This window comes from Nanorana parkeri, unplaced genomic scaffold (genome assembly GCF_000935625.1).
Source record: "Nanorana parkeri isolate BGI_ZX_2015 unplaced genomic scaffold, ASM93562v1 scaffold573, whole genome shotgun sequence".
NCBI classification, from domain to species: domain Eukaryota; kingdom Metazoa; phylum Chordata; class Amphibia; order Anura; family Dicroglossidae; genus Nanorana; species Nanorana parkeri.
In genome coordinates, this window is record NW_017306841.1 from 951,443 (window position 1) to 962,810 (window position 11,368).

Below are 11,368 nucleotides of genomic sequence, written 5' to 3' on the forward strand. Positions count from 1 at the left end.
TAACAGCTTCCACTCTTGTAGAAAGGTTTTGGAGTGTGTTTGTGGGAATGTGGGTCTATTCAGCCAAACGAGTGTTTCTAAGGTCAGATACTGATGTTGGACTAGAAGACCTGGCTCTCAATTGGCATTCCAGTTCATCCCAAATGTGCTCAGTAGGGTTGAGGTCCAGCCTTTTCGCAGGTCACTCAATTTCTTTTCCATCAAGCCGTGTATTTATGGAGCTGCCTTTGTACACAGGGGCACAGTAATGCGAGAACAGGAAAGGAATTTCCCCAGGAGGTTGCCACTAGGCCAGAAGCGCACATTTTAGCTCTTAACTGGAGACACCCAAACTTAATCATTTGAAGGGGTGTCAACATACTTTTGACCATTTGCTCAGGTTTGATGGTCAGGTGTCCAATTACTTTGGCCATATAATGTGCATCCATAAGTAGCAAAATGTCTTCAGCAAGTCCAGTTGAATTTGACTAACTACTGATTACACCGCAACCTGGATAATTGGGAGTGTTCACAGACTTGTCGGGACACGTTTTTTTTTCTCACACTTCAAACATTTTCACCTTCAAAGAAACAAAAGCATAGATCTATCCTTCACTTCTCTCCTGTTTTGTAGGGGAGGGCCACCTTAAGCCTCTCTGGGCATTTTGGTGGCCGTTTTGTTTTTTAACAATACTGAATGTGTTGCACGAAGTTTGCCTTTTACCTTCCTACTGCGTATGCTGCAATCTTAGATTCGTAACCAATACTCCTCATAATTCAAACAACAGCTACATCCACATGGGTATGTTTCATCTCTTTGTTATTGTTCCTAGTTCTAGCCAGGCACTAGACTAGTTTTGGCAATTTCCACCACTTGAAGAAATGGATGACTTGAGACAACCTACCACAACAGTTCTGACTATTTCACAATTCTAATTAAAAAAAAATTAGTTTTTTGCTTTGATCTGGCCAATCCCTTTTAAAATAGGCACAAAGGGGTCAGTATATGACCAGTACTGGAGTTCTAAGGATGGTGTAAGAGAACAAACGCATCCGTGTATAGATGCCGTGTCCTTTCAGCCAGTCATGTCCCATAGATATAATACAATCTCATTGTTCATGGAACTGATAGACTGCAATATGAATCAACAGACACAGTGGCAGCTTATGCTGAGGTAGCATAAAATAAATCCTTTCTCAGGTAAACTGGGCTCACAGGTAAAATACCAATTGTTTTTGAATTTTATTAGTTTAATATTTTTAATAATATTCAGCGAATTCTCTTAATTGTTCTGAAAAATTATAAGTTTTAATATATATTTATTTATTTCAGCATTCTTATGTACCCAAAAAATTATTTTAGCTGATTTTCTTTGCCATAGAAGCTAAAGATGGACTGAATCTGTATTTGTAGTTATGTGATCGCTGACACAGAATTATGCAAAATGGTTTTGCCCGATTGTTAGGTTGGCCATTTAATGACCAAATAGGAAAGTTCATAGTTTTCTATAAGTAACTAAAATCTCTTCTGCACAAATTTGTCCTTAATGCAGACCTGTCAGTAACTTTACAAGCCTGCGTGAATAAATTACTAACATGTTACAGTATACACCTCCAGCCAAGAGAATGTGCAGAGGTCAGAGAGAAGCCATGTCATTCTGCTTCAGGCAAGAGGAAGGCATTTCCTCAGTCTCTTCTTCCCCAGTGATCACCTACTGAGTCTCTTAAAGCCATGTATCTTTCTGATATATCCCAAGGTCAGAGGTAGCAAAAGGAGGCTGATCTGTGTGAGATATACTTAGTCCAGAACATAGTCTGCTGTGCATGCCCCAAGATTTACATAATTGCATCATCCCTGGGCCAGCATCTCAGTCCAGGAGGTAGATACTGGCACTGGATGATGCCTGATCATCTGGGAAGGAAAGATAAAATCATTATTCGGGGGGTATTGAGATCTTTGTGATGGGTAATAAATACCAGCAAGTGTCAGTTACACTATATGGCCAAAAGTTTGTGACTACCTGAACAACACACATATGAGTTTGTTGGGTATCCCATTTCAAAACCATGAGAAGTAGTCTGGAGTTGGCCCCACCCATGCGGCTATAGCAGCCTCCACTCTTCTGGGAAGACACTCATTGGAATGAGATATCCAACATGCTCATATAGGTATGATGGTCAGGTGTCCACACACATTTGGTCATATAGTGTACTTACCCTGCATACACTACATGAAAAGCACCTCTGAGGCTGTGGCTACTTTGCAGGAGATCAGGAGGGATTTTCATGTTAAAACTCTATTACTATGAGATCCCCTTCTGACAATAGCACAGTGCAGCTCTCCCCTCATTGACTGATATCTAACTATGAAAGTACAATGTTCTCCCCTAAGAATCAATGAATTAAATGTATGGGACGTCTGAAATGTACAGATCAATGTGATAAGTGATAACTTATGAGGATAGATATATGAGAGTTGCCATTTCTGAGCAATTTTTAAAAGTTGCAGGGTTTCGAAGTTGTCATGTGTTGTGTTGGTTCAGTTTCTCATAAGGAAATGACAGCCCTGGAACATGCTCCGTAAAAACAAGTCAACAGTGGCAGCTACCATATGTCTGTGCTATTAGATTGTAACGTGTATGGTGAGTCTTAGGGCTTGTTCACATCAATTGCGGTGCGTTCCAGAGCGGTAGCTGCTGGAACGCACCGCAATGGCTCACAAAACTTCCCCCTTCGTTCTGGGGCCGGTCGGTGCATTGAAGTCAATGGCACCGCAGTCACGCCCCCCCACCCGCAGTGTGATCGGACGCGTGGCAAAACATCGCCTGCGTTCCGTTCCACTGCCAACGCAAAAATAGAGCAAGCAGCATTTTTTGCGTTTGCAGTGGACCGAACATATGTAATGTTTTGCCACGCGTCCAATCGCGTCCCCCTCCCGCCCCAGAACGAAGGGGGAAGTTTTGTGAGCGATTGCAATGCGTTCCAGCAACTACCGCTCTGGAATGCACCGCAATTGGTGTGAACAAGCCCTAAGTGTGTGGAGGGGATACAAACAGAAGACATTTATTTTTACAAAAAATTTCCCTTTAAAAGATTTTCTGTATAAGCTCAGATTTCTAACGCTGTGAGATTTCAGAAGGCTCATATGCATTTCAGATCTATTTTAATATTTTTTTGAACTAAATAATCTTAATCTTTTTCTTACTGAAAACCTCGTCTGTAAATCTATGTAAAATATTTAATGAAAAGTATTATTAATAAATAGCTGCATCAAAAGTTTTCTGTTGCTTTGCTCTGTTTTCCTAGGAGGTGTGCGTGTTCCACATAGGGAGAAGTATTGTGTTACTATATTAATGACCTGATTGGCCAGTTGGGGGCATATAGTTTTCATCTCCGTTTGACATTGTACTTGGCACGGTACATTAAAGGGTAAATCCAGCCCCAATGTATTTATTTATTTATTTTAAAGAGATTGTCACAGCTAAAGTGGGTTTTTTTTTAGACGGGAAGTGATGGCAAATCTTCAACAGAAACATAGACAGTTATGTACTAAACGTATCACATACATTAGCCAGCGCAATGTTATCATTTTCACTTGGACATTCATCTGTCATTTGTTTTGTCTGCAAACACTGTGCATGAATTACATGAACCACTCATTACAGTAATTACAGAGTTGTATAATTAATGGTGACATAACTGTTTACTCTCAGTTTGTTACTTGCTTCCAGATATCCTCAGGAGATTAATTGAATACTAATAAAAAAATAGATTAGGATACACACATCTGTAGAGAATTTGTTAGATCATTAGTACAAAATGTGTGACAAACATGAGACTGTCCACAGAGACAAGTTCCCATAAGACGCTATAGGGAAACAAATAGAAGATCATTTAATTAACCTGAGACTTGTGTTTATTCCACGTCCATTAACTTGAAGGTAGATCTTCTTTTTAAAAACCTGGTATAGGAATATTACATCATTGTTGCTGTTTGTTATATTTTTATTTCACCATTTCATTTACTATATGTAGAAATGATTACCTCTGCCATAATTGTCAAACTAAAAAGTAATACCTTGTTTCCCCGAAAGTAAGACCTATCCCGAAAATAAGACCTAGCGCTATCTTCGGGGATTTCTGTAATATAAGACCTACCCCGAAAATAGTTCGGTGGTAGGTCTTATATGACAGACATCCCTGAAGATAGCGCTAGGTCTTAGGACATGTAATAATAACCAAAAAAAACTACTTTATAAATATATCCGCAAAACCTATTCATCCGAATGCATCAGATGCATCTGAAATTTTGTTATCAAAAATTTGTATACTTTCAAATTCATTATTTTTCCCTTCGGATGAATACAAACGTCCGAATATGCCAAAATTCGTCTGAACTTCAATTCAGAATGAAACAAATCACACATGTCTACCTTTTATCACTCCACTCATATTTTATTATTTCTACAGAAATGCAGCTATTATAAAAAGAAATACTTGAACTTGGTTGTAGCCACATAAGGTGGATACGGTGTCAGTCCTATGAAAAGACATTAAAGTGTTTATAAACCCAAAATCAATTTTTCATCATGCCTTCCTGTATACAGTTTTCTTAAAGGAGAATTATGAGGTGAGTGCTTTTCACTCACGTCATAGTTCTAGCCGACCTCTGACAATGAGACTGTCACAGGTCGGCTCAGTAGATCGGGAAGTGAGCGAACACATACAGGGGTTCGCTCACTTCTCGATCCTGTCACGGCTCTCTGCCGTGACAGGGGAGGGGCTGGATTTCCCCACTCCGATCCTCCAGCGCTGAGTGGTGGAACGGACGGGTACAACTGGCTCTGCCTCTAGATAGGTGCAAGCAGGTGGGCGGATCCAGGCAAAATTGTCGGGATCCGCTTCAGCTGCGGCGTCTCAGTATACCGTGAGCTGTAGCTCGCGGTATACTGAGCTTAGGGTGACGGGAGGACGCTAGTTTGTGTCCTCCCGTTACCCTAAGGAGAACTATGGGGAAAAGCCCTAACCCCATAGTTCTCCTTTAAATACATTTTTGGAGAATCTGTTTCGGAACCTGAGAGTCTGCCAGTAACAGCACTTTCTGTATCAGGCTGAAAACACTAAGCTGCTTCTGCAATTAGCTGCAGCATTATCAGCCTGCTACATGCACTCCTTCAGTTGGATATTGAGCTGCCTATCTGGTCTATTCGATTGGGCAGCCCAATGGTTAACTGAAAAAGTACACAGCAGGCTGACAACACTAGTATTTGTGAGGAAGCAGATTAGCTTTGTCAGCCTAACACAGGAAGTGCTGTTACTGGCAGGATCTCCAGGTAAGAAACTTTGCAACACACGTACAAAAATTATATATTTAAGAAACTGAGGCATGATGCCAAACATTTAGAAACATAAATTTGTGGTTTCCATACACTAAACCAGGAGACAACATTGGTGGAAGAGGAGATAAGAAAGCAGATTTAAAAAAAAAAAAAAATCTTGTGTACACTAATAGCCTCATAATAAGCTGGGGATTTCAGCATGTCCCACAGGAATACAGTTGGATGAATTCCTTGAAGATTTTCACTGGCTTTATAAAATTGAGGTGTGATCTAATGAGCTAAGATTGCAGGTACAGAATGACATCCATCTGCCAAGAAGCCTTTAAAACACATCTGGACTGCACTGGTATACCTCTCCGCAGCCTTTGAAGTGAGTGCCTAAGCATGGTCAAGTAGCTGATGGTATACTTGCTGAACATGGAAGTGTGTACTGATCTTTGCAACCTAGAATTTGGAGAATGGGGCTTGGTAGGCTTAAAACACCTTCTAAGAACTCCCTTTTGGACATGCAAACTTTCCTCAGGGAAATCTTCTTTAAATGAAATGTATAAGTAGTCATTACTGACTCTTTCTGAAAGAGCTAGTTGACCCTGCATTCAATGCGTTCTGATAAGTACTTTGGAAAAAGGCTGCAATAGGTCTTTAGATAAATCCAGATAGTGTAACACAACCTCCCAGGAGAAGATAAAGTTGAGTAGGACGCTTTGTAACCATAGTGGCCTTCAATGTCTTCAGGAACCTTGCATAAAACCACTAAATTGAAGGAATCATTGAAAGATTGTTAACAATAAAGTTAGATGTGAACAAAATCTATCGCAGTGTAGTGTGAAAATGTCAGTATATTTTGGAAATCTCTTCTTTATTTGCCCTGAAGAAGAGGGTGTTTTAAGCCGAAGAAGAGGGGGTTTTAAGCTACAGAACACATGCATTACATCCTGATGATACTGATCATGACTGAGTTTTGACTTACTGTATAACAGTGGGAGGACAGCCAAGCAAGTAGTCAGAAGGAGGTCAGCAATGATAGTGCATACATTTCTCCAGTAGGTAGCTACAGCATTCTGCAAAAAACACTTTGACACAAGGTTCAGTTCACAAAGCTGTTGTTCACCAAAGGAAACTGAATACAAGGTGAAAAGTGATCATGAGGCAAAAATAGTAATGGTGTTATATTAACTTCACCATCTTAGTGAATCAAGCCTATGGCCAATGATGTAGCTCAGTCAACAGTCTTGCCTATAGAAAGTTGTGCTATCCAGTTAATTTCATTTGCATTATAAATCTCTAAACATTTAGGCAAACACCTTAATTTGACAGGAAGATATACAGTATTTGTCTGCAGAGTATTTGTCTGCTCTGCTCTCTTTTTTCACCAAATACTTATGTATTAGGTGGTCCCTAGCCAGAACAAGATACTCCTTTTGCCTTTTTTTTCACTTTTTCACAAACCGCTAGATTATGTATGAAGTCTCTTTATGTATGAAGCAGAAGTGTCTCTTCAAATGTAGTGGCTTGGCTGGGCGGTAGTGAACCAGGGCTCAGAATTGTACTTTTGGTTAATGCTTTGTTGGGTTGTCCATTAGTTCAGGTTGAGAAGATACAATAAACATAGTTATAAATATGTATATCTCTCTGGCCATCCACTAGGAAGTTTATTGCCATTGATGCATGCTAGGGAAGACAATTGGGGAACCTTCTGGAAGCTCTCCTGTCTCCCAGGCCTCCCTTTTGCCTGGGGAGGACAGGTGCTGCTGTTTTTGACCTCCCAGGCCTGCTGCCTGAGGAGGACACATGCAACTCTGAAAGGTAGCCCTAAGGCCTGAGGTTTGCACTGCCTGCGTAGAGGTGTTGCCTGGGAGGAGTGAAGCTGGTTTAGAAGCAGTAAAACTGGATCCTGAATCCAGGGGGTGAGCTTCAACTGCTGGAAGTGTCCTGGGAAGCTGGGCATATGCTTGAACCTTGCAGGACGTTTAGTGGCCTGTCCAAGGAGTTCATGTGCAGCAACTACTTATAATCAGCAGGTTAGGAGAACTTGAGCGCCAGTTTGGCTTAAAGTTTTTGTGTGTCTTTAAGTAGAGTCTGAAGTCTGCCTAGGTATTATTGGGTTTCCTATGCCCTAACCCTCTCTCCCGAGAGTTTATTAGCCAAATAGATTCTATTAACTGTTCAGAAATGATCGATGCTCATCTGTTTATGTCCTCACTCAAGTCAAGAATCCAAGCCTGAGGTGAAATGTCAGCCAACCTGACCTCTGGAGTCCCTATCTGCCTCCAGTGGGTAAGGGGGTGCATACAATTTTTATGCCTCCATAACAGCTTAATGATACAAGAATGCACTTAAATTATGGGTTATTATGGGCTCTTATGCAAACCAACGAAACATCACAACTTAGAGACCAAGCTGTAAGTATGAAGGTTAATGTATACCAATGGTTAATTCCATAAAGTTTATGTTCTCCTACATACAGAGTGCAAAGAGTTCATGTCTTTAGGATGTGTATTAATGATACGACACAGACAATTTAAATAAGAAAATCCTTTACAGCTTTGTGTTGTAATTAAAGAAGATGTAAACCCTAACAGAATGATTTTTAGCTTGGTAAATAAAACACTGGATTTCACCTTTTTTTGCATCTAAGTGTTGCTGATCTCCTGCTACCTCTTCTCTCAGCCACTTCTTGTTTATATGTGCTACAGTGATGGCTTCATGACATTTTTCATGGTGAGTTTTTCTGTTGGTGACAACAGTGAATCATACCTGCATAATGTGTGTTAAAATGGACGTGTGTAGTCTTCATTGGAAGCCCATTTGACAGAGTGACCATGCAGGAGCACACGTGAGAGGCGGAGACAGCGCATTGTCACCCTTTTGATATTACAGTAACACATTAAAGTTTACACAAGATTTTAGTAATTGGGTTTACATCTACTTTATAGTACAGGTGAAACTCGAATAATTAGAATATCATGCAAAGTTCATTTATTTCACTAATGCAACTTAAAAGGTGAAACTAATATATGAGATAGACTCATTACATGCAAAGCAAGATAGTTCAAGCCGTGATTTGTCATAATTGTTATGATTATGGCTTACAGCTCATGAAAACCCCAAGAACCCCAAATCCACAACCTCAAAAAAGTAGATTATTACATGCAATCAATAAAACAAGGATTGTACATAGAACAATATCGGACCTCTGAAAAGTACAAGCATGCATTAGTACTCAGTACTTGGTTTGGGCCCCTTTTGCAGCACTTACTGCAATTACTTTTGCATGATATTCTAATTATTCGAGTTTCACCTGTATATGTGTGGCCAAACTCTTAAGTTTCAGATAGAGTAGGAAAGGGTTAAGACCCCTAACAATTTTTTTTTTGCTGTCTGTGTCCCGTCACTTTGTGTAAGGGGGGGCCACAACAAGAAATGAGTGATAAGCTCCACAAAATGATAATGATCCCCCCATTGGCCAGTAATCACAGTATCAAGTGCCCCCATTTGAAGATTTACCTTTTGCTTTGGTGACAACTGTAAACTTCTGGATATCCAATTACTTTTTTTCTAAGTGATAATGGCCTCCAGGACAAACATAGAGGGTGAAAGTACGTAGCGGGGGACAAAGGCCGCAATGTAAACTTGGCAGAGATTCTAATCCTTCCCTACTCTATCCAGAACTGCTTTACATACACTTTCATATAATTAATGACATCTTCAAGGCTCTAAAAAATATCAACCTTCTATTAAGTTTTTACCTTTGCAGATTAAAAAGATGGAACCCTGGAATAAAAGTAGTGTCTCTGAGTTCATCCTTGTTGGGTTTCCAACTCTGTACAGATATGGTCCATTGCTCTTTGTGTGTCTTCTTATCATTTACCTTCTTACTATTGCCGGAAATGTGATTATATTCTCCATTGTACGGCTGGACTCACAGCTCCATACCCCAATGTACTTCTTTGTTAGCATATTGTCGTTCCTGGAGATCTGGTACACTGCAGTTACAATACCAAAGATGTTGATCAATCTTCTAAGTCCAAGGAAAAGCATATCTTTTAATAGTTGCCTCTTACAGACTTATTTTTTCCATTCTCTTGGAGCCAGCGAGTGCTATCTTCTTACCACCATGGCCTACGATAGATACTTAGCTATTTGCCAACCACTGCATTATACTTCTATCATGACCCCTAAGTTGATTATAAAGTTAGTAGCCCTCTGTTTCACTCTTGGGTTTTTATGTCCAATCACTGAAGTGATTCTAATATCTAAGCTTCCTTTTTGCGGGAGCAATGAAATTCAGCATATTTTCTGTGACTTCCCACCGCTGCTCAGTTTGGCATGTACAGACACCTCCATTAACGTCCTGACTGACTTCATAATCAATAGTTTTATTATCCTGGTGACGTTCTTCTTCATAATGATTTCATATATTAGGATCATTTTAGCGATCCTCAAGATTAAGACATCAGTTGGGCGAATAAAGGCTTTCTCCACCTGTGTATCTCATCTGACCGTAGTGTTGTTGTTTTTTACTTGTATTGTGTTTATGTACGTGCGACTTACCACAAGTTACTCTTTGTACTATGATCGTGTGTTTGCAGTCATTTACTCTGTGCTAACCCCTATCTTCAACCCTATTATATACAGTCTGCGGAATAAAGAGATCAGAGTGGCTTTTACACGTAAACTGTGCAACAGAATGGATTACACCCCTAAATAAAGAAGACATTGGCAGTTAATTGGAGCCACTGCTGGCAAAAAATAAGAGAACTGGTAAAGTCCAGACAAACAGTTAAATTCACTCTTGAAATACATATGTGAACTGTGATACACATCAAAACATTTATAATTTGGTTCATCCAGTTTTTTTGATCTAGACACCCTGCTAGACACTTTGATCAACCCACTTTTCTTAAATACACTTAAATAGAGCAGCTTGGTCACTGACTTGCCCCCTAGCTGCTGATTGGTCAATGAGGAAGTATTTCACACTAATTGAGTCTTCACTTTGTCCATTTTTCTCTCTTCTTTTCTCTTTCTCCCTTTTGTCAGCAAGCTTCAAGTGTTAGATTCACAGCACTATGCAATAAAGAGACTGGCTCCCAGTGCTCACTGACCATCCCACAGTCTAAGGTGTCTATATATTAATGTTTTCAACCAAAATCTATACGACTTCCACTCAAGAATCACACAGTGTTCTAAATGAATCTTGAATCTTAGGTGAAAACGTGTGGGTGAAAGTTGCGTGAGAACATTGCAAAGCAAATTGGTGGTGTTCCCTGAATCATACTTAATGCAGTATGTTTGCTTTAGAGTGCTCATAGACACGTATGTCCTTTCTCTGAAACATGGAGTTACTTTTGCAGATAATCTTAAGCCCTTCTATCGGGGAAACCCCAATTGGCTCGGCTAAATATGTTCTGTCAGCAGTCCTTCTCCTTTCCCATTTAAGTGGGAGCTGAAATTTTATGCAAATCCTTCCAAGACCTTGAGCTTTTCTGTTGGCTATTTCCAGACACATTAAACGACTGACAGGGAAATGCAAGGCAGGGGGTGGGCTCAAGCTAAAAAAGAGGACTTATCTTTGCAGTGGCGGAGCTAAGGAACAAAGGGCCCTGGTGCAAGATTTTTTTTTTGGGCCCCCTCTCACCCCAAAAAAAACCCCACAAACACAGCGCTCTCCTTCCGCAGAGCTTGGCCGGCTGTCACTTTCTCTCCTCCCCGCTAGGAGATGGAGCATCGTCCAGCGGGGAAAAAAGAAAGCAGGGATGCACCGCTGTATCAGCAGAAAAATGGCACTTTCGGCATTATGCCAAAAGTGCCATTTTCGGTCAATATGTTTTGGCCGCCAATATATGGCGCAGCCCTAATATTTACAGCAATACAGAATGGCACAGGCTATAGAGGACTACACATCCCAGCAATACTTTATATAACAATAGCATTTCTGTATAAAGTACTGCTGAGATTTGTAGTCCTCAGCAGGCGATTGGTTGTAAGTCATACAGCAATCGCCTGCTGTTAAAAGCGGTACCAAGAGCACGACTGCCGAAGCAGCC

General features: G+C 40.4%; 1 protein-coding gene across 1 annotated transcript in view; it reads left to right on the forward strand.

The window, feature by feature from the left end:
- Nucleotides 1–9,084: 9,084 nt before the first annotated feature.
- The window catches only part of LOC108791774 (olfactory receptor 6N2-like), a 6,432-nt gene continuing 4,148 nt past the window's right edge, over nt 9,085–11,368 (forward strand). The window contains exon 1 of the mRNA XM_018562345.1: nt 9,085–9,998. Coding sequence (XP_018417847.1) covers nt 9,085–9,998 — 914 coding nt within the window. The remainder of the gene's footprint in view (nt 9,999–11,368) is intronic.